The following is a 27,940-nucleotide window of genomic DNA, read 5'->3' on the forward strand; positions in this document are numbered from 1 at the left end:
GGCGGGTCAGGAGTTTGAGACCAGCCTGGCCAACATGGTGAAACCCTGTCTCTACTAAAAATACAAAAAATTAGCTGGGTGTCACGGCATGCACCTGTAGTTCCAGCTACTTGGCAGGTGAGGCAGGAGAATCACTTGAACCCAGGAAGCGGAGGTTGCAGTGTGCCGAGATCGCGCCATTGCACTCCAGCCTGGGCAACAAGAGCGAAACTGCATCTCAAAACAAACAAACAAAAATTATTTGTGGGGCTTCTAGATGACAGTTCCTTCCACAGGTGGACTTGTGTTTGTTCGTGCCGGACATGTCAGCTAGAAGTACCCTGTATCATACGGAGGACGTGAACCTGGCTGCGAACCTGTGCCAAGGGCCAGTCTGTGACCACAAATTCTCAGGATCTTTCTTGTTTTTTCATTTGATTTCTGCATCTTGAATACCTCTGCAGTCTTCCGAGTCATCCTTACCTGAGCTTGTAGTTCTCTGGGATCCCAGTTCCTGCAGTTGCTCACCGTGGGCCGGCTTTGGTCTTGACTTTTGCTTGATCCTTCCAGTAAGGCTGCCAAGTAGGAAACCCCAGTGTGTCCACATCAGCAAACACCCTGAGAGCAAATGTGGCCTCAGAGCCCCACATATCATTCTCTTAACTATTTGGCGTGGTGGGTCCTTACTGCATTTTATTGGCTATTTAATCCTTTTAAGGAGATTTTAAAAAATTTTCAGTTGTTCTCAACAGGAAGGTCCGAATAATCTAACTCACCCTCCCCACAAGATTCAAACCCGGGTCTTTTTGATTCTAAAATCTAAGCATTGAATCACTACCATAACGTATCCTAGTCCTCTGGAAATTCTGATTTCCTGAGAAGAACGTCAGAGACTTAGCTGCCTCTCAATGTCCATTTTTCCCTTTCTTTAAACTGAAAATTTAAGATACCCAGCTGGACGCAGTGGCTCACCCCTGTAATCCCAGCACTTTGGGAAACTGAGGCGAGTGAATTACTGGAGGCCAGGAGTTCGAGAGCAGCCTAGACAACATGGTGAAACCCTGTCTCTACTAAAATACAAAAATTAGCTGGGTGTCGTGGCGAGTACCTGTAATCCCAGCTACTCAGGAGGTTGAGGCAAGAGAATCATTTGAGCCTGGGAGGTGGAGGTTGCAGTGAGCCGAGATTGCACCACTGCACCCCAGCCTGGGCGACAGATCAAGACTGTCTTAAATAAATAAATAAATAAATAAATAAATAAATAAGTGGCTATTTTAAAACTGTAATTACAGGGATTTCTAAAGAGTGTTTTGTTGGGCTATTGCACCCAGCTAAAAGACCGCATTTCCTAGACTCTCGTGCAGCCCTTCTGTGGCTAAGTCTGACGGGTGAGATGTATATAGAAGCCTAGTGTAGTGCTTCTGGGAGGAAGGGGGCCTCCCTTCTGGCAAAATGGTGATAGTAAAAGCAAAATAATCTTGGCTGGGCACCGTGGCTCACTCCTGTAATCCCAGCACTTTGGAAGGCTGAGGAAGGAGGATTGCTTGAGCCCAGGAGTTTGAGACCAACCTGGGCAACTTAGTGACCCCATCTGTACCAAAAAAAATTTAAAAATTATCTCGGTATGTGGCGCACACCTGTAGAAAACCAGCTGCTTGGCAGGATGAGGTGGGAGGTTTCCTTGAGCCCAGGAGGTTGCTGCAGTGAGCTGTGATCACACCACTGCACTACAGCCTGGGTGACAGAATGAGACCCTGTCTCTAAGGAGAAAAAAAAAAAAAATCTTGTTCAAGCTTCTACTATTTTGAGATTTTTCAAATCCAAACCGACACAGATGAGAAGAGTAAAAAATAATCTCAGACTAAGGGACTTGGCTAGGGATCCCTTCTCTCTCCACTTTTTCCATCCCCCATGCACAGGCCTACAACTCCCCTCTCTTCCCAAACCCTCCCTTCACAACACACAAACCAGTCTGCGCACAGCCTTATAAATATTGATTTTATAGAAAGGACCAATTCAAAATTGGTCAGATGCCACACGCTAGAAGCTTCCAGAACCACAATGATGGAAAGAAAAAAACAAAAAACAGAGACAACAAACAAAAATACCCCAGACCAAAATGCCTGAAAAATCAAGGTCTTGGTTGACCAAAGGATTCTTAAAGAAACATGTGGCCGGGGTGAGGAGACCCCAATGCCTGAATGAGAGCCCAGAGTGGAAGGAAAAACAACCCAGAAATGCAAATCCGAAGTCCCTGCCCACGGGGCCCCCCCACGCTGTCAAAAGCGAGGCAAAGGGCTTCACAGCTTCATGGGGGTGGGGTTGATGGCAGTAGCTTAAATAATAACAGGACGAGGAGGATTTTTATACTTCAGTTTTTTTTTTTTTTTTTTTTTTTTTTGCCCCCCTCTTCCTCTATGGGGAAGAGGAGAGACTGGTAGCTTGAGGTTAAGGAGAAAACAGTTATTTTCCCCTCACTTCTTTAATAGGCAAACCATCCAGAAATGGCGAACTGTCATGAAAAAATGCCAGCTCCCACTTGTGACCGGATAGCCCCCAATTCCTAGAGAGGTGAGAGCGGTGGTGTGGCAGGTTAGGAGAGGTGCCAACGTTGGGCGATGCAGCCTCTTGGGAAATAACAGCTCCAGCAAGAAAGAATTGGGGCGAGGGAGAGGATGGGGGCCAGAATGGGGGAACCCTTACGTGATACCAAAATTAGCTGCCGTCTGCTCCCTGCTGGTGGGTCCCTGGGGTGGAGAGCGTGGCAGGGAAAGGGGTTGGGGCTGAATGGAGAATAAAGTGAGATGCTGATAAAAAAAACACCCTTCTCAGAGGGTCCACGGCCCTGGTTCTGAAGAGTAGAAAATCAACAGGATCAAGCAGAGTGCCTTCCTGGGTCACCCCTGCTGAACCCCAGCTCAGTTCCAGTGGGGGATCAATGCTGTCTGGAGTGGGGGAATGGGCAGGCGGCCCAGTTCGGACCCTCAGCTCCCAGGGGAGAGGGGAGGGGTGGGTGTGGTGGGCTCTCCCCTCCCCTCCCCCGGCTTCACCTCCCCTCCTCCCGGCCTGCCCGGCCTCCACCCGGCCCATTGCAGGGCAGCACCCAGTTGTTATCGTGGAGGCCCAGGCGGCAGCCGGGCGTCTCGCGGTCGGCTCGGCGGCAGCACATCCAGTAGGAACGTCCGTAAGGCAGGTCATGGTGGTAGGGCTTGGGGTGCCAGCGGCAGAGCGACACGTCGCCCTTCTCGTATCTCTTGCGGCACTGCTTGCACGGGTCATCGCGGTAGAGCGGGTCTCGGCTCCAGCGCGAGTCTGTGGCCCGTACGCCGAATGCCTCGATGATGCCCTTGAAGTGGTGGCAGGTGCACTTGAGGGCGGCCAGCGCGCGCGTGGGCAGGAAGCTGAAGATCTTGACCAGCACGTGCTCTGGCAGCAGCAGCATGTACTGTCGCGGCTCCAGCAGCCGCTGAATCTTGAAGCGGATCTCTAGGAAGTCGTGCGACACGTGCCGGTACAGGCGACACAGGGAGGTGTCCGCCGTGCCCTCGGCATCGTCTGGGCCGGGCGCGGTGGCCGGGGAGTCTGCTGGGGGTGGCTCCGGGGGCCCGTCCGGCCCGCGGTTCTGGAGAAAGAAGAGCTGGCCCGGAGGTGGCGGCTCCTCTGGGCTGACCGTCAGGCACACAGTCTCCTCCTTCACGTTCTTGGTGCCATCCTTGCCAAAGAAGATGCACTCATCTACCACGCCCGTCACCACCACGTCCACGTGGAAGCCTGACGCTCCGCAGTCCCGGGCAGGGGGCGGAGGGGGCGCCGGGGGAGTGTCCTCAGGCCTGGCGGGCGCCGGGCTCTCACCCTCGCTGGCCTCATCCGCCCTGGCCAGCAGGAACTCCACGTTGCTGGGGAGGGCATCCCGCGAGGGGCTGATGAGCTGGTATAAGTCACATGTGATCTTGTCCTTGGCTCGGGCCCCAGGACCTGGGCTGCCAGGGTAGGCACAACCAGGCCTGCCCCCGCCCCCAGTGGGCAGGCCGCTGTCTGGTGCACGGGGCTCCCGGCCATTGGAGATGCGGAAGGCGATGCGCACCTCCCCAGGGCCTGGCCCGGGTCGCTCTTCCTTGCGGAGGCCCTTGGTGGGAGGGCTGTCTCTCTGCGCCTCAAAGTGGGCCACGGCCTCCGCTACACGGCTGCAGTCCCCTCCACCGGACCGCCGTTCAGACCCCACCCCCTTGGCCGGTCCACCCTGCTCCGCGGACACAAAAACTACAGGCGCTGGGGTGGCCGGTCGTGGGTAGCTCTGCAGGGCCAGGGCCGCCCGCTGTTCCACGAGGGCCACCATCTCGGCCACAGAGAGCAGGTCCACGTCCTCACCGGCTGAGGCAGGGCCCTCCTCAGAGGCAGCCAGGCCCTCCCGGCCCCCTGGGTCAGGAGGAGCTTTGGTGGGGTCAAGACAGCGCCTCCTCCGCTTGGCCTTGGAGCTATCACTGCCCCAGTGCCCCTTGACCTTCATGGAGCTGGCCCGGCTGCCCCCACCACACTGGTGGGCCACAAAGAAGGCCACCTTCTCCTTTGTATTCCCGGGCTTGATGACATACCAGGTGTCCAGGAGGACTCGACCCTCATCACCAGCAGCTGCTGCTGAGAGGAGCGGAGCCGGCTGGGAGGCAGGGACCTCGGTGGCCAAGGCAGGTGGTGTGTTCTCTGAGTGGGCAGGCCCATGGTCTGGCTCGGCCCCGCCGCCAGGCTCAGGGCAGGCTGATGGCTTGAGGGCCGCAGAAGGCGGGCGCGGCTGGTTCTGTGAGTAGGTGCCAAACGGCCGGGGGCACCATAGCTGGAAGGGCAGGAGGCTTCCGCGGTCCATGCTGGGGGATGACGGCGGACGGGCTGGGCTTCACCACATCTCAGGACCTAGGTGGTGGTGGGAGGCTCCACATGCCACCTGGAGACAGGAAGAGGAGGTTGGGGAGCTAGGGGGACAGCCTTTCTTGCCAGGACCACCCCAACCTCCACCTCTCCTTAGACCAAACCAGACCATCAAAACTCTATTCCTGGCTAGAAGCGGTGGCTCACGCCTGTAATCCCAGCACTCTGGGAGGCTGAGGCAAGCAGATCACCTGAGGTCAGGAGTTTGAGACCAGCCTGGCCAACGTGGTGAAACCCCATCTCTACTAAAAATACAAAACTGTGCTGAGCGTGATGGTTCACGCCTGTAATCCCAGCTACTCGGGAGGCCGAGGCACGAGAATCGCTTGAATCTGGGAGGCGGAGGTTGCAGTGAGCCGACATGGCGCCATTACACTCCAGCCTGGGCAACAAGTACGAAACTCCATCTCAAAAAAAAAAAAAAAGAACTCTATTCCCACTGCCTTGCTCAGGTGAGCAAAGGGTTGCAGAGGGGATGAGAGATACCCTTTTAACTTGCAGAGTGGGACCCTAACTGGCAGCGTGCTCCAACCCCATAGATCCTACCCCACTGCCCAACTGCCTTCGCCCACAATCCAGAGGCCTTTACACTGCCATAACTTTTACACTTAAGCGAAAGGACCACTGACAGACAAGGTCCTTTTTCTATTTGCTCACTCAGTAGCTCGTCCCTGAAAAGACAGAAATTCCCAGCCCCACCCACAGCTATGGCTGCTTAAACCCAGAGAGAGAGCAACGAGATGGGCTGGGAGGCGGAAGAAAATCTGAGGTCAGATTCAGACAAGCACTTAAGAAATCGGCTTTTCTTTTTTTTTCAAGTCGGGGCTTAATGAGAATTTATTAAAGCTGTGTGTCCTCAGTCAGAAAAATGCACACCCTTGAAAAGACGGTACAGGTAATTCCCTGAAGCACAACCATAGACCTGTGGAGTAAGAGGGCCTGTTCTAGAGCCTGGGAGTTCCAGGCTGCAGGGAGCAATGATGGCACCACTGCACTCCAACCTAGGTGACAGAGTGAGACCCTCTAAAAAAGAGAGAGCAAAACCAGGTGTGGTGGCTTGTGCCTGTAATCTCAGCACTTTGGGAGGCCGAGGTGGGCAGATTGCTTGAGCCCAGGAGTTTGAGACCAGCCTGGGCAAAACCCATCTCTACCAAAAAAGAGACAGAGATTAGCCGGGGGGGTGGGGCGCACCTGTAGTCCCAGCTACTTGGGAGGCTGAGGTGGGAGGATCACTTGAGCCCAGGAGGCCCAGGCTGCAGTGAGCTGTGATGCTGTGATCATACCACTGCATTCCAGCCTGGTTGACTGAGAGAGAACCCATCTCAGAAAAAAAGAAAAACAAAAAACGGGGCGGGGGGTGCTGTTCTAGCCTAGCTTTCTCCTCAAGCCGCACACAGATAAACAGAAGCTCAGAGTGGGGAAGGGTGACATAGCTAAGATTCCAGTGGGTCCGGAGCAAAAAGAGGCTCTCAACTTGGTTTCTGGACTCTTCAATTTAGGGCTCTGTTAATAATGACTATTTTATTTTGGAATGACTTGATGTGAGTGATCTAATCTGGAGGCAATCTTGCACATGAGTCCGATATGATCACTTTCATTGCAGTTTGAACCTACTAAGTAACATACGCCTCAATCTTTCTCTGGCTCATCTCCCTCCAGACAGCTCAAAACCAAAATGACCCTTTAAACCTTGAAACTTCCACATGCCTACAGACCAGAGAGGTCAGCAAACTATGGCCCAGAAGCCAAATCCAGCTCGCTGTCTTTGTAAATAAAGTTTTATTGAAACATGCTCATTTGTTTATGGATGCTTTCATCTTCAACAGCAGAGCTGAACAGCAGAACAAAGACCACATGGCCTGCAAAGCTTAAAATACCCATTATCTGGCTCTTTATGGAAAAAGTTTGCCAACTCCTGCAGTACAGACTGTCCCTCTAAATTCAAGCAATTCCAGGCCAGGCGCGGTGGCTCACACCTGTAATCCCAGTACTTCGGGAGGCCCAGGGAGGCGGATCACCTGAGGTCAGAATTCGAGATCAGCCTGACTAACATGGCAAAACCCCATCTCTACTAAAAATACAAAAATTAGCCAGGCGTGGTGGTGCGAGCCTGTAGTCCCAGCTACTCAGGAGGCTGAAGCAGGAGAGTAGCTTGAACCGGGAGGCGGACGTTGTGGTGAGCTGAGATCTTGCCATTGCACTCCAGCCTGAGTGACAAGAGCGAAATTCCGTCTCAAAAAAAAAAAAAAAGGTAAACAAAACAAAGCAAAATCCAGACAGCCTCCGAGCACTCACAGGTACCAGTAAACACAGAGAAACCCCGTGTCAAGAATCTTTATCTCCCCTCCATAATCCCCAATCCCACCTACCCCTCAAATACTTACAGTCCCTGCTGTAATCTCAGTTCAGTGTTAAAAACATCACTCCATAGCCTCCAAAACATATAGATGGCTGTTTACCAACCACCAATTCACATACATGTTGAGTATCTCAAATCTGAAAATCCAAAATGCTCCCAAATTCAGAACTTTTTGAGTGCCAAGATGACACTGATAGGATATGCTCATTGGAGCATTTCAGATTTTCAGACTTGGCATATCAACTGGTAAGTATAATGCAAATACTCGAAATCCGAAGAAATCCAAAATCCGAAACACTTTTGGTCCCAAGCTTTTCAGGTAAGCGGTACTTGACCTGTATATCCAACTGCCCAGAGAGGCAGGCTAACACAGCAAAACCCAGTCTCTACAGATGCCATCCTGCTACAACTTGGCCACCCACTCAAGTCCCCTAATCAGTTCCAACCTTACCTCCAGCATCTCAATGTCCTCCCCCAAATATCGAAAACCTTCCAAATACTACTTTAAACCACCGAACCTAAAAATATCCTCGCCAGTACTGAAGGGCCGAATCTCAATCAATCTCTCACAGATCCCAACACAGCAATTCCCCAACCTATGTCATAAACAACCACTCTCCCGGAATCCTATACTCCCCCCAACCCTCCTCCATTATCTTCTAATTCCACTAGAAGCCCTCCAACAGCAGACGAACTCTTTGAAAACACAAAAGCTCCCTAACACTTTAAGATGAATCTTAAACCTTAAAAATGTTTCACAAAGCCAAAAAAAAAAAAAAAAAACCAACCCAAAGACACCTCACAAATGTTACAATAGCAGACATGTGCTTACTGCACACTCGCTGCGAGCTTGTTAGGTACTGCGCTAACAATTCCTGCTAATCCTCCTCGGTCCCTAGGAAGCAGGTAGTGTTATCAATGCCTAGTTCCCGATGAGACACAGATGAAATCTCCTGTCCGGGTTCAGACAGGTAGGAAGTCAAGATGCAAGCCCAGACATTCCAGCTCTAGAACTGGTACTCTCGGGCTCTTTCCTTCCGTCTCTCCCGGAGCTCCCCAAATCCTATGCCCAACAAACACTCCAAAACACAAAGGGAACCTGATCCCGAGAACACAACCGAACCTTCCGCATTACAAACGAACCCAAACTCCAAGGTGCCCCTTAGGCGCAAAGGAACCCCAAAAGTATCCCTTGAACCCACGTTAAAACTTCCCCAAGCCCCAGAACATTTTGCAATGCAAAGGGAACCCCCAAATCTTGTAACCGCCCCGCCAAAGAAACCTTCCAAACCCCTCAGGTGACCCTCGAAACCTATACACGCCCCCAAAGAGCCCTCACCCGCAGCCCCCCCAGGCGGTGGGAGAAGGCTGCAGCCCACACGCATGCGCGCGAAAGGTAAGAGGGCCCGCCCCCTCGCTCCTTCCCTCCGGCCACCGCGCGGGCAGGGGAGCAACTAGCTTCCCTCCGCCCCTTTGTTGACAGACGCGCGCGTGACGCCCTCAGCCAATGAGCGGCCGCCATTCGGGGCCGTGCCCATATAAGGCAGGCCTTGGCGAAGGGGCCCAACTTCGAAATAGGGAGGAGTAGGCGAGAGGTGACGGGAGTGGGTGGTGGGGTAGACACAGCCGGATGCAAGGGAGCGTGGAACAACTCCCAACGTCCAGCTAAACGGAACAAGGTCAGGGCAAAGGCCACCGCACTCCAGGGGAGGCTTATTACACCACGTTCCCTCGAACAGAAGCCCTGATTGCCGATTGAGATTTAAAGGGCCAGGCAGCCCGGGGATTAAGAACACCAAGGCGGAAGGAAGCAGGCGGAGAGATCAGAGTATCCAGCTTTAGTTGGGAACTATGAGGGGCGGGGGGTGGGGTGCTGAGGATTTCCGCGGGGGGAATTTGGCATTGGGATAGCCCCACCCTGAAAAACAAATGGACAGAACCCTTCGAAGGTTCCCACGGCAACAGAAATCAAGCCTCTGGGCCTGGCATTCAAGGCTCAAGCCGTGTAGCCATTCAGAGCTGCCAGTCCATCCTTTCCAAACGGGCGCCCCAAGCCTGCCTCGCTTAATACAAAAGAGCAGCCAGGAAAGTCCTGTTAAAGCACAATCCTATAAACCTGAACCCGTCCCTATCCTGGTGAGAACCTGCCATGGCTCCCCAGTGCCCTCTGGAAAACACCCAGGTACCCCACCTGTCCAGTGGCATCCCTCCCCACTCCTCCGCCCCGCAGGCAATACCCCAGTGCACCCTAGTGGGCACCTGATCTGGCATACATAGAATACTCAGGCCCCATCTGATCCCCGGTAGCAGTGATCGTTTCCATGGTATGGATGAAGAAACACGCAGGGCAGGTCTCCTGACCACAAGGTCACAGAGCTGGGGTGTGAGCTGGAGCAGGGATATGAAGCCAGGGAATCTGATTTCCTAGTCACTGTGCCCTACTGTTTCACTATATATTCCCTGGGGTTTCAGCTTGACCACCCCTCCTCCAGGAAGCTGACACCCCCAAACCCCCTAGGCCAGGTCAGGCTTCACCCAGGGCGTCCATGCGGTGGGCTCATTGCTATCTATTCCTCACAGTCACCCGGCTCTTGCCTTCCCTGGTCTCTGCATTTGCTGTTCCCACCAACAGCAATACATTCATGCTCTGCAAGGCTCAATTCCTTACTGCATTCAGGTCTGTGTTCAAATGCAGTTTTAATGGAGAGGCCTTCCCCAACTCCCTTCCTGGAAATCACCCACCTGCCCAGAGAGGACCTCTGGGTTCCCTCTTCCCTGGCCACTCTGGGTCATCGTCTTGGGTGGGTCTCTCTCCCCAACTATGATCCTCCTGTGGAGGTTGGGGCAGGAAGGGGAGAAGGGCCTGAGGCAGGATCTTCTAACTCCCCCCACACTGAGCCCAGCATAAGGCCCTACACTAGGTCAGCCTTCAGTAACTACTCCATGAAAATCTATTCATTGTAAAACACTGTGAACCAAAAATATGGAAAATCAAAAGATGGCAGAAAACTGGCTGGGAAAACACGAACCAAGAGACAAGTAGAGGAGTAACATTACCCCTTAAAAAAAAAAAAAAAACAAACTTGGCCAGGTGCAGTGGCTCATACCTGTAATCCCAGCACTTTTGGGAGGCTGAGGTGGGAAGATCCCGTGAGCTCAGGAGTCTGTGACCAGCCTGGGCAACATGGTGAAACTCCATTGCTACAAAATATACACAAATTAGCAGGGTGTAGTGGCACGTGCCTGTAGTCCCAGGTACTCAGGAGGCTGATGTGGGAGGATTCCTTGAGCCCAGAAGGTAGAGGATGCAGTGAGCTGAGATCGGGGCCATTGCACTCCACTCTGGGTGACAGCACGAGACTGTCTTAAATTAAAAATAAATAAATAAAATAAAAAATTGACAAAAGCAATGGATGATGACAAAACAAAATGACCCATTATTTATTTCTCTACATGAGTACCTAGGGCTGGGGGAGGGAGGTAGAAGTGGCCCATTATACACAAAAGTTCTCAACATACATGATCCAAATACTATGGCCTCCAAATAGATAAAGCAAAAAACGACCATCTCTACACATGACAGCCATAAACTTACAAAATGACAAGGGAAAGTTTGTTAAATCCACAACTGATATGGGAAACCTTAACATATTTCTAAGAAAAGACTGCTTGGGAAAATTAGTAAGGACCTGAACCACGCAATTTACACCCTTGGTCAAATGCCTTCAACAATTAAATAATCCACATATTTACATCCCTAGCATAAGTGGAGCATTTACAAAAACTTGTCCCTGACATTCACTGTGGTCCTGCATGCTGGCCATTGTTGGGTGCTGGAACACACAGGTGACACTGAGCTCCCCATGAATGGCTCATGGGAAAGGGGTCAGACATCCAAATAAACAGTCAGAACCAACATGAATATATTAGAAAATGATCATCACAACAGCAGTCAATACTTGAGCACTCTACAAATACTCGAGCACTCTACAAATATGAACTTGTTTGATTCTTCCATCTCTTTTTTTTTTTTTTTTGAGAGAGTCTCGCTCTGTCGCCCAGGTTGGAGTGCAGGGGCGCAATCTCAGCTCAGCTCACTGCAACCTCCGCCTCCCACGTTCAACCTATTCTCCTGCCTCAGCCTCCCGAGTAGCTGGGACTACAGGCAGGTGCCACCACGCCAGGCTAAAGTTTTCCATTTTTAGTAGAGATGGGATTTCACCATGTTAGCCAGGATGGTCTCGATCTCCTGACCTCGTGATCCGCCCACCTCAGCCTCCCAAAGTGCTGGGATTATAGGCGTGAGCCACCGCACCCAGCCTCTCTCTCCTATTTTTAATTTCGTGTTAAAGATTAGGAAACTGAGGCAGAGAATGGCTAAGTAATTGCCCTCATTTAGAGCTTTGTGGCAGAACTCTTTTTGTGAGTGTGTTTTGTTTTTTGTTGTTTTCTGAGACGGTCTCACTGTCACCCAGGCTGGAGTACAATCTTGCCTCATCGCGGCCTCAATCTCCTGGACTCAAGTGATCCTCCCATCTCAGCTGCCCTCTTTTTTATTTTTTTTTAGACGGACTCTTGCTCTGTTGCCCAGGCTGGAGTGCAATGGTGCGATCTCAGCTCACTGCAATCACTACAACCTCTGCCTCCCGGTTCAAGCGATTTGTTTGCCTCAGCCTCCCAAGTAGCTGGGACTACAGGCATGTGCCATCATGTCCAGCTAATTGTTTTATTTTTTAATTTATTATTTATTTATTTATTTAGAGACGGAGTGTCGCTTTGTCGCCCAGGCTAAAGTGCAGTGGCCCTATCTTGGCTCACTGCAAGCTCCGCCTCCCAGGTTCACGCCATTCTCCTGCCTCAGCCTCCCAAGTAGTTGGGACTACAGGCGCCCGCCACCAGACCAGGCTAATTTTTGTATTTTTAGTAGAGATGGGGTTTCACCATGTTAGCCAGGATGGTCTTGATCTCCTGACCTCGTGATCCGCCTGCCTTGGCCTCCCAAAGTGCTGAGATTACAGGCATGAGCCACCGGGCCTCGCCTAATTTTTTTTATTTTTAGTAGAGATGGGGTTTCACCATGTTGGCCAGGCTGGTCTCGAACTCCTGACCTCAGATGATCCACTCACCTTGGCCTCCCAAAGTGTTGAGATTACAGGTGTGAGCCACTGTGCCCGGCCTAATATTTGTATTTTTAGTAGAGACAGGGTTTCACCATGTTGGTCAGGCTGGTCTTGAACTCCTGACCTGTCTCAGCCTCCCAAAGTGCTAGGATTACAGATGTGAGCCACCGTGCCTAGCCTATCCCAGCCTTTTGAGGAGCTGACACCACAGGTGTGTACCACCACGCCCAGCTAATTTTTACATTTTTTTGTACAGATGAGGTCTCAGTATGTTGCCTAGGCCAGTCTTGAACTCTTGAGCTCAAGCAGTCCTCCACCCTGACCTCCCCAAGTGCTGGGACTATAGGCAGGAGCAACCAAACCAAGTCAGAACTTAGAATCAAAGATCAGCTGACTCTAGAGCTCAAGGTCTAAACTACAATCATCCTGGCTGGGCGCGGTGGCTCACGCCTGTAATGTGATGGCGGGCTCCTATAATCCCAGCTACTCACGAGCTGGAGGCAGAAGAATTGCTTGAACCCAGGAGGCGGAGGCTGCAATGAGCTGAGATTGCACCACTGCACTCTAGCCTGGGTGACAGAGTGAGACTACGTCTACAAAAAAAATAATAATAATTAGTTGGGCTTGGCGGCCGAGGAGGTTGAAGCTGTATTGAGCTGTGACAGCACCACTGCACTCCAGCCTGGGTGACAGAGTGAGATCATCTCAAACAAAAAAACAAAACAAAACGAAAACAAAACGAAAAATGTATTGAACACAGCTCTGGAGCCAGTGCCCAGCTTTGAGTCCTGGCTTTATCTCTCATCAGCTGTGTGACCTAGGGTAAGTCACTTGATCCCGTTGGACATCAGTTTCCTCCTGTGGAAAATGAGAGTTCATTCCTTAAGTAATCCACAAGTGTTTGATTCATTTATTTACTTAGAGACAGGGCCTGCCTCTGTTGCCCAGGCTGGAGTGCAGTGTATGATCATACCTCATTGCAGCCTCACACTCCTGGGCCCAACGGATCTTCCTGTCTCAGCCTCCCGAGTAGCTGGAACTACAGGCTCATGTCACCATGCTCAGCCAATTTAAAAAATTATTTTAGTGATGTGGTCTCACTTTGTTTCCCAGGCTGGTCTTGATCTCCCAGGCTCAAGCGATCCTTCTGCCCTGGCCCCCCAGAGTGCTGGGATTAAGTCATGAGTCACCACCCACACCCTTCACTTTCAATTTTCATTTTTAATTATTTATTTTTTTGAGATGGAGTCTTCCTCTGTAGCCCAGTCTAGAGTGCAGTGGCACAATCCCGGCTCACTGCAACCTCCACCTCCCAGATTCAAGTGATTCTCCTGCCTCAGCCTCCTGAGTAGCAGGGATTATAGGCGCCTGCCACTATGCCCAACTAATTTTTTGTATTTTTAGTAGAGATGAAGTTTCACCATGTTGGCCAGGCTGGTCTCATCCTGACCTCAAGCGATTTGCCGACCTCAGCCTCCCAAGGTGCTGGGATCACAAGCGTGAGTCACCACACCCAGCCCTTTTTTTTTTTTTTTTTTTTTTTGAGATAGAGTCTGGCTCTGTTGCCCAGGCTGGAGTACAGTGGTGCAATCTCGGCTCACTGCAAGCTCCACCTCCCGGGTTCACGCCATTCTCCCGTGTCAGCCTCCCAAGTAGCTGGGACTACAGGCGCCCGCCACCGTGCCCGGCTAATTTTTTGTATTTTAAGTACAGACTGGGTTTCACTGTGTTAGTCAGGATGGTCTCCATCTCCTGACCTCGTGATCCGCCTGCCTCGGCCTCCCAAAGTGCTGGGATTACAAGCATGAGCCACCGCGCCCAGCCCCAACTAATTCTTCTTAAAAATTTATTTGAAAACAAAAAAAGAGATAAAATTAAAGCAAAAAAGTGGCTCACAACTGTAATCCTAGCACTTTGGGAGGCTGAGGCAGGCGGATCACTTGAGCCTAGGAGCTTGGGACCAGTCCCTGCAACATGGTGAAACCCTATCTACAAAAAATAAGGCCGGGCGCGGTGGCTCAAGCCTGTAATCCCAGCACTTTGGGAGGCCGAGACGGGCGGATCATGAGGTCAGGAAATCGAGACCATGCTGGCTAACACGGTGAAACCCCGTCTCTACTAAAAATACAAGAAAATTAGCCGGGCGAGGTGGCGGGCGCCTGTAGTCCCAGCTACTCGGGAGGCTGAGGCAGGAGAATGGCGTGAACCCGGGGGAGCGGAGCTTGCAGTGAGCCGAGATCGCGCCACTGCACTCCAGCCTGGGGCACAGAGCAAGACTCCGTGTCAAAAAAATAAAAATAAAAAAAAATAAACAAAATTAGCTGAGCGCGGTGGTGCACGCCTGTAGGCCCAGCTACCCGGGAGGCTGAAGTGGGAGGGTCAGTTTAGCCCAGGAGGACGAGGCAGCAGTGAGCTATGACTGCACCACTGCACTCCAGCCTGGGCCACAGAGTGAGACTCTGTCTCTCTCGCTCTTTTTTTTTTTTTTTAATAAGATGGAGTTTCACTCTTGTTGCCCAGGCTGCAGTGCAATGGCACAATCTCGGCTCACTGCAACTTCTGCCTCCTGGATTCAAGCGATTCTCCTGCCTCAGCCTCCTGAGTAGCTGGGATTACAGGCTCTCGCCACCACACCCGGCAAAATTTTTTTTTTTTTTTTTTTTTTTTTTTTTGTAGTTTTAGTAGAGATGGGGTTTCACCATGTTGGCCAGGCTGGTCTCAAACTCCTGACCTCAGGTGATCTGCCCACCTCAGCCTCCCAAAGTACTGGGGATTACAAGCGTGAGTCACTGTGCCGGCTGACCCTGTCTCTTAAAGACAAAACAAAGATAAAAAGGGAAGCTAATAAAGACTTTGAGGCCGGGCATGGTGGCTCACACCTGTAATCCCAGCACTTTGGGAGGCCGAGGCAGTCGGATCACAGGTCGGGAGTTCGAGACCCGCCTGACCAACATGGAGAAACCCCATCTCTACTAAAAATACAAAATTAGCCGGGCATGGTGGCACATGCCTGTAATCCCAGCTACTTGGGAAGGCTGAGGCAGGAGAATCGCTTGAACCTGGGAGGCAGAGGTTGCGGTGAGCCGAGATCGCGCCATTGTACTCCAGCTTGGCCAACAAGAGTGAAACTCCGTCTCAAAAAAAAAAAAGACTTTGAAAATCACTAACTGAGCCAAAGACTACTTCCCTCTTTATTTCCCATTCTGAAGTTAAAGTGATCCTAAAGAGTCACACACAAAAATAAAAATTAGCTAGGCGTGGTGGCTCATGCTGTAGTCCCTGCTACTCAGGGGGCTGAGGTGGAAGGATTGCTTGAGCCTGGGAGGCAGAGGTTGCAATGAGTGCAGAGACTGTGACGCTGTACTCTGGCCTGGGCGAAAGAACGAGACCCAGTCTCAAAAATAAACAAACAAAAAACTTAATTGGAAAAGGAGACAACAAATACATAGTAAGCATCATGGTGGCCAGCGTTATGAGGAAACAAATATAGCAAAAGAGGAGGGTCAGGGCTGGGCACAGTGGTTCACTCCTGTAATCCCAGCACTTTAGGATGCTCAGGCAGGTGGACTACCTGAGGTCAGGAGTTTGAGACTAGCCCAATCAACATGGCAAAACCCCATCTCTACTAAAAATACAAAATTAGTTGGGCGTGGTGGCACATGCCTGTAATCCCAGGTACTTGGGAGGCTGAGGCAGGAGAATCATCTCTTGAACCTGGGAGATGGAGGTTGCAGTGAGCCGAGATCACACCACTGCACTCTAGCCTGGGCAACAAGAGCAAAACTCCATCTCAAAAACAAAACGACAAACAAACAAAAAAATTAGCCGGGCGTGGTGGCGCATGCCTGTAATCCCAGCTACTTGGGAGGCTGAAGCAGAAGAATTGCTTGAACCCAGGAGGCGGAAGTTGCAGTGAGCTAAGGTCACGCCATTGCCCTCCACCCAGGGCAACAGAGGAGGAGACTCCGTCTCAAAAAAAAAAAAAAAAAAAAAGGGTCAGGAGAATTTGGAAGGGTGAGGTTATGATTCTAAATCAAGGGGGCTAGGCGTGGTGGCACGTGCCTGTAATCACAGCACTTTGGTAGGCTGAGGAGGATGGATCACTTGAGCCCAGGAGTTTGAGACCAGCCTGGGCAACATGGCAAGAACTCATCTCTATCTTTAAAAAAAAAAAAAAAAAAGCTGGGCACAGTGGCTCAGGCCTGCAATCCTAGCACTTTGGGAGGCGAAGGCAGGAGGACTGCTTGAGCTTAGGAGTTGGAGACCAGCCTGGGCAACATAGTGAGAGTCTAACTGTACTAAAATGTCAAAAACAAACAAACAAACAAACAAAAAGTACTAGCTGGTTGAGGTGGCACATGCCTGTAATCCCAGCTACTTAGGGGGCTGAGGCAGGAGGATTGCTTGAGCCCGGGAGGTTGAGGCTGCAGTGAGCCCTGATGGTACCACTGTACTCCAGCCTGGGAGAAAGAGTGAGACTCTGTCTCAATAAATAAATAAATAAATAATAAATCAAGGGGTCAGGGATGGCATCACCAAGCAGGTGCCACGAACCAAACCGTTTAGAAAACTTGTGCTTTTAGGGCCGGGCGCAGTGGCTCACACCTGTAATCCCAGCACTTTGGGAGGCCGAGGCGGGCAGATCACAAGGTCAGGAGATCGAGACCATCTTGGCTAACACGGTGAAACCCCGTCTCTACTAAAAATACAAAAAATTAGCCGGGCGTGGTGGCAGGCGCCTATAGTCTCAGCTACTAGGAAGGCTGAGGCAGGAGAATGGCATGAACCCAGGAGGCGGAGCATGCAGTGAGCCGAGATTGCGCCACTGCACTCCAGCCTGGGCAACAGAGCGAGACTCCGTCTCAAAAAAAAAAAAAAAAAGAAGAAGAAAAAAGAAAACTTGTGCTTTTAGGAGTAAGACAGTTTTACCATAGCAGTTAGAAATACACCATTAAACGTGGTAAAAAATACAATTTTCTTCTTCGTTTCCTAGTACATGTCACAGGTTTTGAAATAAAGATGGTAAAAATACCATTTTGTATGAGTAAGCTTCAGACAAGCACAGGCTGAAAACAAATTTAAGATTTTAAGAAAAGGCAAAACAACTTGGAAAGCAGACAAATGCTGTAAGACAAACAAATGAAGGCAATGGAAAACAAAAAAGTGTCAGATCACCCCAGGGTGGACAGAGGTGACACATAGGATTGGGGACAAGTGAGGGACTGGAAACTTTTTCCCAAACCAATAGGTCTGCGGATAATTCAATGAGGGCCGGAGACAGAATGTTAAAAAATCCGTGAAAGCAGTGACAAGCAGGCAAAGCTGACATAAGGGACTGAAAATGAACCAGGAATAGAGAAACTCAAACTTGAAAATGAGCCCAAATGCCCGCATACCTGCAGAACTTCCCTACCATTATGACAACAGTGAGTTCCCCAATGGCAGGGTCGAGTCTGCACCCAATACAGACGGTGGCACATGGTAAGTGCTCTATTAACACTTGTGGGCTGGGCTCTGTGGCTCATGCCTGTAATCCCAGCACTTTGGGAGGCCAAGGTGGAAGGATCACTTGAGTCCAGGAGTTTGAGACCAGCCTGGGCAATATAGCAAGACCCTGTCTCTACAAAAAAAATTTTTTTTTTTTAGTTTTCTTGGAGACGGAAACCTGTTCGTCACCCAGGCTGGACTGCAGTGGTGCGATCTCAGCTCACCGCAACCTCCACCTCCCGGGTTCAAGCTATTCTTGTGCCTCAGCCTCCCGAGTAGCTGGGACTACAAGGGCATGCCACCGTGCCCGGCTAATTTTTGTTTTTTTAGTAGAGATGGGGTTTCACCATGTTGGCCAGGATGGTCTCAAGCTCCTGACCCCAAGAGATCTGCCCACGTCGGCCTCCCAAAGTGCTGGTATCACAGGTGTGAGCTACCGCACCCGGCCAAAAAAATTTTTTTTTAATTAGCCGGGCATGGTGGCAAGCACCTGCAGTCCCAGCTACTCTGGAGGCTGAGGCAGAGGCAGGAGGATCACTTGAGGCCAGGAGGTTGAGGCTGCAGTAAGCTGTCATTGCACCACTGTACTCCAGCCTGGGCGACAGAGAAAGGTTCTGTCTCTAAATAAATAGGTTGGGCTCGGTGGCTCAACCCTATAATTCTAGCACTTTGGAAGGCTGCAGCCGGTGGATCACTTGAGCTCAGGAGATTGAGACCAGCCTTGGCAGGATGTATTTTTTATCTCTACAAAAATTACAAAAATTAGCCAGGTGTGGTGGCATGCCCCTGTAGTGCCAGCTATTTTGAAGGCTGAGGTGAGAGGATGGCTTAAGCCCAGAAGGTGGAAGCCACAGTGAGCCAAGATAGTGCCACTGCATTCCAGCCCAGTCAACAGAGCCAGACCCTGTCTCAAAAAATAAATGAACAAATAAATACATAACTAAAACACTTGTAGGCCAGGTGTGGTGGCTCACGCCTGTAATCCCAGCAGTTTGGGCAGGTCGACAGCTTGAGTCTCGTTGTTCAGGACCAGCCTAGGCAACACAGCAAAACCCTGTCTCTACAAAAAAATTAAAAAAAAATTAACTGGGCATGGTGGCGCACGCCTGCAGTCCCAGCTACCTGGAAGGCTGAGGTGGGAGGAAGGCTTGAGCCCAGGAGGTAAAGGTTGCAGTGAGTTGAGATTGTACCACTGTACTCCAGCCTGGGCAACAGAGCCAGACTTTGTCTCAAAAAATTAAATAAAAATAAATAAATAGGCCGGGCGCGGTGGCTCAAGCCTGTAATCCCAGCACTTTGGGAGGCCGAGGCGGGCGGATCACAAGGTCAGGAGATCGAGACCACAGTGAAACCCCGTCTCTACTAAAAATACAAAAAATTAGCTGGGCGCGGTGGCGGGCGCCTGTAGTCCCAGCTACTCAGGAGGCTGAGGCAGGAGAATGGCGGGAACCCGGGAGGCGGAGCTTGCAGTGAGCCGAGATCGCGCCACTGCACTCCAGCCTGGGCAACAGCGTGAGACTCCGTCTCAAAAAAAAAAAAAAAATAATAATAAATAAATAAATAAATAAATACACGGACTACCTAAGGAATGAACCCCCATTTTCCAGATTCAAAGCTGGGCACTCTGACTCCAAAGTCCATTTTTCTCTTTGTTTTACTTTTTCTTTTGTTGCTTTGATTTTTTTTTTTTTTTTTTTTTTTTTTTTTTTTTTTTTGAGATAGTCTCGCTCTGTCACCCAGGCTATAGTTCAATGGGACAATCAGAGCTCACTGCAGCTTCCACCTCCTGGGCCCAAGTGATCCTCCCACCTCAGCCTCCAGAGGTGCTGGAACTATAGGCTCATGCCATCAAGCCTAATTTTTATTTTTATTTTTTTTTTATTATTATTATTTTTTTAAAATAATTTTAAAAAAAAATTATTTGAGGTTGGGTGCAGTGGCTTATGCCTGTAATTTCAACACTTTGGAGGGCCAAGACAGGCGGATCATTTGAGCCTAGGAGTTCAAGACGAGCCTGGGCAATGTAGTGAGACTCCGTCTCTACAAAAAAGATCCAAAAATTAGCTATGTATGGTGGCATGCAGTTGTAGTCCCAGCTAGTCAGGAGGCTGACGTGAGAGGATCACTTGAGCCCAGGAAGTTGAGGCTGTGGTGAGCTGAGATCGCACCACCGCACTCCAGCCTGGGCGACAGAGCGAGACTGTCTAAAAAAAAAAATGGCCAGGCAAGGTGGCGCATGCCTGTAATTCTAGCACTTTGGAAGGTTGAGATGGGTAAATCACTTGAGGCTAGGAGTTTGGCACCAGCCTGGCCAACACGATGAAATCTCGTCTCAACTAAAAAGACAAAAGTTAGCAGGGCATGGAGGTGCACACCTGTAATCCCAGCTACTTGGGAGGCTGAAGCAGGAGAACTGCTTGAACCCGAGAGACGGAGGTTGCAGTGAGCTGAGATCGCGCCACTGCACTCCAGCCTGGGCAACAAAGCGAGACTGTCTTTAAAAAAAAAAAAAAATTTTTTTTTGTTTGTAGAGATGAATTTTCCCTGTGTTGCCCAGGCTGGTCTCAAACTCCTGAGTTCTACTAATCCTGCCACCCTGTTAATCCCAGCCTCCCACCTTGGCCTCCCAAAGTGCTGAGATTATAGGCAGGAGCCACCTTGCCCAGCCTCAATACCTTTTCTTGAAAGAATAAAAATCATAAAGACCTCACACTTAGACCGGGCGCGGTGGCTCACGCCTGTAATCCCAGCACTTTGGGAGGCCAAGGCGGGCGGATGACAAGGTCAGGAGATCGAGACCATCCTGGCTAACATGGTGAAATCCCGTCTCTACTAAAAAATACAAAAAACTTAGCCAGGCGTGGTGGCGGGCGCCTGTGGTCCCAGCTACTCGGGCGGCTGAGACAGGAGAATGGCATGAACCCGGGTGGCGAAGCTTGCAGTGAGCCGAGATCGCACCACTGCACTCCAGTCTGGGTGACAAAGCAAGATGGAGTCTCAAAAAAAAAAAAAAAAAAAAAACACCTCACACTTAATGAGAGCATAATATACCCCAGGCATTTTATATATGCCACCTCATCAGTTACCACGTCAACTCCTTACAAGAAGCTCAGAGTTTAAATGTGGTCCCATTTTTACATGAGAATACTGAGGCCAGCTGGGCACTGGGGCTCATGCCTGTAACCCCAGCACGTTGGGAGGCCAAGGTGGGTGGATCACTTGAGGTCAGGAGTTCAAGATCAGCCTGGGCAACGTGGTGAAACACTGACTCTACGAAAATTAGGCAGGCGTGGTGGCACACACTTGTAGTACCAGCTACTCAGGAGGCTGAGGTGAGAGGATCCCTTGATCCTGGGAGGTGGAAGTTGCAGTGAGCCAAGATCACGCCCCTGCATGCCAGTCAGGGCAACAAAGTGAGACACTGGCTCAAAACAAAACAGAAAAAGAGGTCGGAGCAGTGGCTCATGCCTATAATCTCAGCACTTAGGGAAGTCGAGGCGGGTGGATCACCTGAGGTCAGGAGTTCGAGACCAGCCTGGCCAAGATGGTGAAACCCCATCTCTACTAAAAATACCAAAATTAGCCAGACGTGGTGACACAAGCCTGTAATCTCAGCTACGCGGGAGGGTGAGGCAGAAGAATCATTTGAACCCAGGAGTTGGAGATTGCAGTGAGCCAAGATCATGCCACTGCACTCCAGCCTGGACAAGAGTGAGACTCTGTCTCAAAAAAAAAAAAAAAAAAAAAAGGAAAAGTAAACTGAGGCCCAGAGTGGTAATGCAGCTTGGCTAAGGACACACAGCAACAGAAGCAGGAATTTGAGCCTGGGCCTCTCTGAAGCCAATGTTTTCAACCATAAGCTTACTATCACAGTCACTGAATTAAGCCCAGAAAGCTCACAATAAATAAACCAAACTGTTTCAAGGTGAATTTACAAAGTTGTCAAACTGCCCAGTGAGGCCTTAATGACCCAAAAGTTAAATGAACAAAAGCAAACTAACAACAACAACAACAGGAAAAACCTAGTTAGAAATATTTCCTCTTCACTGAAACACCTGGAGTAAGGCCAGACTAGGTAATTGGCGAGGACAGGAATGGGAATGGGGATACACTGAGTTTCTTTTTTCTTTTTTTTTGAGACAGAGTCACTCTTTCGCCCAGGCTGGAGTGCAGTGGCACAATCTTGTCTCAACGCAACCTCCACCTTCTGGATTCAATAGATTCTCCTGACTCAGCCTCCTGAGTAGCTGGGACTACAGGCGTCCGCCACCACGCCCGGCTAATGGAGACGGGGTTTTGCTATGTTGGCCAGGCTGGTCTCGAATGAACTCTTGGCCTCAGGCCATCTGCCTGTGTTGGCCTCCCAACGGGTTGGGATTACAGGCATGAGCCACCATGCTGGGCCCACAGATTGAGTTTGTAAGCACCATCTCCAGAAGTCATAATTGGATTTAGGAGCCCAGGGGTGGAGGGCAGGGATATGGTGACAACATAAGAGAGAAAGGAGACAGCCTGACATCTTCCCTCTCGTTTCCTCTCTACCGCCTTCTCTTTCCCGCTAACATTCAAAAATAACAACTCACATGTACTGAGCCCTTCAATAAGTATTGGAGTAAGGGCTCACAAAGTAAGTTCCACTATACTGCATTATCTTCCCGAACCTCTCACCTTCCTAGGGTTACTGATCCCATTTTATAGGTGAGAAGAACCCAAAAGACTTGCCCAGGGCCAGGCGTGGTGGCTCATGCCTGCAATCCCAACACTTTTGGAGGTTGAAACAGGAAGACCCCTTAAGCCCAGGAATTTGAGACCAGCCTGGGCAACATAGTAAGACCCGCGTCTCTACAAAAATAAAAATACAAAATTAGCCGTGCATAATAAAAAATTAGTCCCAGCTACTTGAGAGGCTGAGGTGGGAGGACTGCCTGAGCCCAGGAGGTTGAGGCTACAGTGAGTCATGATTGCACCATTGCATTCCGGCCCGTCTAGGCAACAGAGCGAGACCCTGTCTTTAAAAAAATAAAAAGGCAGGCCGGGCATGGTGGCTCACAGGAAACGCCTGTAATCCCAGCACTTTGGGAGGCCGAGGCAGGCAGATCACAAGGTCAGGAGATCGAGACCATCCTGGCTAACACAGTGAAACCCTGTCTCTACTAAAAATACAAAAAAAAATGGCCGGGCGCGGTGGCTCAAGCCTGTAATCCCAGCACTTTGGGAGGCCGAGACGGGCGGATCACTAGGTCAGGAGATCGAGACCATCCTGGCGAACACGGTGAAACCCCGTCTCTACTAAAAAATACAAAAAACTAGCCGGGCGAGGCGGCGGGCGCCTGTAGTCCCAGCTACTCGGGAGGCTGAGGCAGGAGAATGGCGTAAACCCGGGAGGCGGAGCTTGCAGTGAGCTGAGATCCGGCCACTGCACTCCAGCCCGGGCGACAGAGCCAGACTCCGTCTCAAAAAAAAAAAAAAAAAAAAAAAAAAAAAAAAAAAAAAAAAAAAAAAAAAAAAAAATACAAAAAAAATTAGCCGGGTGTGGTGGTGGGTGCCTGTGGTCCCAGCTACTCAGGAGGCTGAGGCAGGAGAATGGCATGAACCCGGGAGGCAGAGCTTGCAGTGAGCCAATATTGCGCCACTGCACTCCAGCCTGGGTGAGAGTGCGAGACTCCATCTCAAAAAAAATTAAAAAAATAAAAAATAAAAAGGCTGGGCCCGGTGGCTCACGCCTGTCATCCCAGCACTTTGGGAGTCTGGGGCAGGCAGATACCTGAGGTTGGGAGTTCGAGACCAGCCTGACCAACATGGAGAAACCCTGTCTCTACTAACTATACAAAATTAACCAGATGTGGTGGCGCATGCCTGCAATCTCAGCTACTTGGGAAGCTGAGGCGAGAAAACCAAAGCACCCAGGAGGCGCAGGTTGGGGTGAGCCGAGATCTCACCATTGCACTCCGCCTGGGCAACAAGAACTAAACTCCGCCTCAAAACAAACGAACAGAAAACCCATAAAAATAAAAATAGGGCCAGGTGCGGTGACTCACGCCTGTTAATCCCAGCACTTTGGGAGGCAGGTGGATCACCTGAGGCCGGGAGTTTGAGACCAGCCTGACCAACATGCTGAAACCGTGTCTCTACTAAAACTACAAAAATTTGCCAGGCATGGTGGCGCATGCCTGTAATCCCAGCTACTCAGGAGGCTGAGGGAGGAGAATCGCTTGAACCCGGGAAGCGGAGGTTGCAGTGAGCCGAGATCGCGCCATTGCACTCCAGCCTGGGCAACAAGAGCGAAAATCTGTCTAAAAAAAATAATAATTAAAATTTAAAAAATAAAAATAGGCCGGGCACGGTGGCTCATGCCTACAATCCTAGCACTCTGGGGGGCCGGAGCGGGTGGATGGCTTGAGGTCAGGAGTTCAAGACCAGCCTGGCCAACTGGCAAAGCCCCGTTTCTACTAAAAATGCAAAAATTAGCCAGGCATAGTGGCATGAGCCTGTAATCCCAGCTACTCAAGGAGGCTGAGGCAGGAGAATCGCTTGAACCCAGGAGGCAGAGGCTCCTGGTGAGCCAAGATACCACTGGTGACAGAGGTAGACTCTGTCTCTAAATAAATGAATATAAAAGAGTTGCCTAAAGTCATATAGCAAGTAAATGGCAGAACTAATATTCTAGACTGCTTTGTTCTCTGTCTCTACTCATCACATTGTATATTTCAGTATGGAGAGGGGACTAAATTATAGTGCTGAAAGCACAGATTCTGAGCCAGGCTGCCAAGATCGGAATCCTGAGTCTAGCAATTAATGCTGGATAGCCTTGGGAAAGTTGCTTAATTTCTCTGCACTTCTGTTTCCTTTCTGTAAAATGGAGAAAATAACAGCACCTACCCCTCAGGGGTGTTATCAGAATTAAATGAGTTAATGCATACAAACAGCTAAGGACAGGGCCAGGCATTTTGTAAAACAATAAGCGTTAACTGTAATCCACAGTAGGGAACCCCTACATGCTTCTGAGCTGGGGTGTGTGCCCAGATCAGTGCCAGCTTTTGAGAAAACGCCCTCTGGGACTGGACTGGAAAGGAGGAAATCCATTAGCACCTGTAACCCAGTCACATTCCGGGGGCGGAGAACTTCCCACCAACAGCTCTGAGACTGAAACTTCACAGCCCAGATCTCCCATTAATAGTAACGATTTTAATGACTCCCTTTAACCCTGTTCTCAGAGGCATGCTTGCCGTTCCCATACTACAGATAAGGGCACTAAGGCTCACAGATTTGTCCACGGCACAAAGGGGTGGGAGAATAGGGGATGTGAATGCTGTACTTCTCATAGGGATAAACCACTACACTCTTCTAAATTCCACTGGGGAAGTGAGGGTGCAAAGCCTGTCTGGATGGCCCTTTCTGGCCATATTATCCTACAGTTCTGTGCCTGTCCAGCTCACCGGGAGTCTCTGGCGGGACTAGGGAAATTATCACTACATCCACGCCCCTAATTTCACGCTCCTCACCCCACCCTCAGTCCTGGAGCCTGAACCCACACTCTCCTACCACTGATTTCTCCCTCCCACCTCCTCAACTTGCCTTCCTGCCCCCAATCCGATCCAGAGGCCCCATCCCATCGCGTCCACCGTTCGCCTGTCCCTTGGAGCTTCCAGACCCCCTCACTCATCCTAACCGTGATCCTCATACCCTCGCCACAGGTTAACCCCCTATCGAAATCGACACCTTCAGGGCCTCTACCTGGACGTCCAGCCCCGTCTCCAACTCGGGGCCCACTTCCCCAGCTCTGAGCCCCTTTACAATCAATTCCAAAGCTCCACTCCCACCCCACCTCCAAGACCCCTCCCCAAGCCACCATTCTTTTACTACTACCTCGGGCTCCCATTCCTCCCAATCCCCTCCCCCAGGCAATCTCCCCTCGCCCAGCCCCTTCTTTCGCCCCTGCCTCTTCCCCCTCGTCACCCGGTCCCGAACCCCCGTCCCGACTCTCCAGCGCCCCCGGCCCTCGCCTGGGCTCTCACCATCGCCGCGCGCTGCATCTCCCTCAGCTACGCGGGTTTCCCCTACTCGCTCCTCTCCAGCCTCCCCTTCCGGGTTCTCGTCCCGAAGCCCGCTGGGAATTGAAGTCCGGGCAGCCACGGACTACATACCCCAGAAGGCAGCACGGTCAAGCGTGGAGGTGGGGTGGGAAGCAAATTAGGCGGGCGGAGGAAAAGAACGACTCGAACTCCCGGGAGACAAAGCCGGAGAGGACTTGGCAGCGCAAGCGCAGGGCGCTTCCCCGCGGGGCGCGCTGGGAGATGGAGTCTAGCCAGGAGGGCTCCATTTTTACCCGGGGCCCTTGGGAAGGGAATTGAGAGTATTGCAATAGGGTGTTGCTGAGGGGTGGAGAGTTGGGGAAGAGCACATTTATTGATTCATTTGTACCGATCAACACAATAGCTAACAGTTCCTTATGCTTTTCCAAAGTCATTCCCATCCATCCCCTTCTTTTTTTCTTTCTTTCTTTTTTTTTTTTGAGACGTAATCTTGTTCTGTCACCCAGGCTGGAGTGCAGTGGCGTAATATCAGCTCACTGCAACCTCCGCCTCCTGGGTTCAAGCGATTCTCCTGCCTCAGCCTCCTGAGTAGCTGGGATTACAGGCGCCCGCCACCACGCCCGGCTAGTTTTTGTATTTTTTGTAAAAACGGAGTTTCACCCTGTTGGTCAGGCTGGTCTTGAACTCCTGAGCTCGTGATCCACCCTCCTCGGCCTCCCAAAGTGCTGGGATTAACAGGCATGAGCCACTGCGCCAGGCCCATCCCCTCCCTTCTTACCTCCTGATTTACAAATGAGAAAATTAAGCCTTAGGAGGAAGGAAAGTCCCATGCATTAGGAGTTAGTCCACATCACAGAATAGCAGCTCCACATCGCTAGAGCCCAGGAGTTCGAGGCAGTTAGCTAGGGTTACACCACCGCCCGCCATGGAGTTCAGCCTGGGCGACAGAATGAGACCCTGCCGTCTCTTTTTGGGTGACAGAATGAGACCCTGCCGTTTCTTAAAAAAAAAAAAAAAAAGAAGAAGAAGAAGAAGGCCGGGCGCGGTGGCTCACGCCTGTAGTCCCAGCACTTTGGGAGGCGGAGGCGGGCGGATCGCGAAGTCAGGAGATCAAGACCATCTTGACTAACACGGTGAAACCCCGTCTCTACTAAAAATACAAAAAAAATTAGCCGGGCGGGGTGGTGGGCGCCTGTAGTCCCAGCTACTAGAGAGGCTGAGGCAAGAGAATGGCGTGAACCCAGGAGGCGGAGCTTGCAGTGAGCCGAGTCGGCGTCAGCCAGGGTGGGACAGAGCGAGAGTACGTCTCAAAAAAAAAAAAAAGAAGCTCCACGAGGGCAGAGATAATTGTGTACCTTGTTCAAGCACCTAGAACAGCGTAAATATGTGTTCAGTAAATATTTATTGCATCAGAACCATATGCCAGACACCCTGCAGACAACCCTAGTAAGAATTACCATCCTAAATTTATAAGGCAGAAAGAGATTAAGCCTCTTGTCGCTGGCAACACAGCCAAGAAAACGATTTGAACTGAAATATATTGGATTTCAGGGCTTCTACTCTTGACTAGATCGTTAGATCACCTCCCCTTAAGACGTATTTTCCAGGCTGGCTGCGGTGGCTCACGCTTATAATCTCAGCCAGGAGACTGGATTTAGTCCAGGAGTTCAAGACCAGCCTGGGCAAAAAAGTGAGACCCTCGTCTCTACCAAAAAAAAGGGGGGGGGGCAATTATTTTATTTTTTTTTATTTATTTATTTATTTATTTATTTATTTATTTATTGAGACAGTCTTGCTCTGTCGCCCAGGCTGGAGCTTATTCAACCTCCACCTCCTGGGTTCAATGATTCTCTTGCCTCAGTCTCTCGAGTAGTTAGGACTACAGGGGCGCCCCACCACGCCCGGCTAATTTTTGTATTTTTAGCAGAGACGGGGTTTCACCATTGTTGGCCAGGCTGGTCTGGAACTCCTGACCTCAAGTGATTCGTCAGCCTCGGCCTCCCAAGAAGGCCCAATTCAAATGGCCCTCCTCTTTGAGTCCT

General features: G+C 50.6%; 2 protein-coding genes across 2 annotated transcripts in view; both read right to left on the reverse strand.

Annotated features, from left to right (window-relative positions):
• The window catches only part of DMWD (DM1 locus, WD repeat containing), a 119,966-nt gene that overhangs the window by 22,655 nt on the left and 69,371 nt on the right, over positions 1 to 27,940 (reverse strand). The window lies entirely within an intron of this gene.
• FBXO46 (F-box protein 46) lies at positions 1,961 to 25,956 on the reverse strand. Its single transcript, XM_050772127.1, has 2 exons — positions 25,881 to 25,956; positions 1,961 to 4,915 (listed from the first exon to the last, which is right to left on the reverse strand). Exon 2 carries the CDS (start codon positions 4,835 to 4,837, stop codon positions 3,026 to 3,028), a length of 1,812 nt encoding a protein of 603 aa, XP_050628084.1. The 5' UTR covers positions 4,838 to 4,915; positions 25,881 to 25,956; the 3' UTR covers positions 1,961 to 3,025.

This window comes from Macaca thibetana, chromosome 19 (genome assembly GCF_024542745.1).
Source record: "Macaca thibetana thibetana isolate TM-01 chromosome 19, ASM2454274v1, whole genome shotgun sequence".
Classification (NCBI taxonomy): Eukaryota; Metazoa; Chordata; class Mammalia; order Primates; family Cercopithecidae; genus Macaca; species Macaca thibetana.

Bases quoted from the DNA above. Each gene is read 5' to 3' on its own strand.
- FBXO46 (XM_050772127.1), bottom strand. From the start codon at position 4,837: ATGGACCGCGGAAGCCTCCTGCCCTTCCAGCTATGGTGCCCCCGGCCG.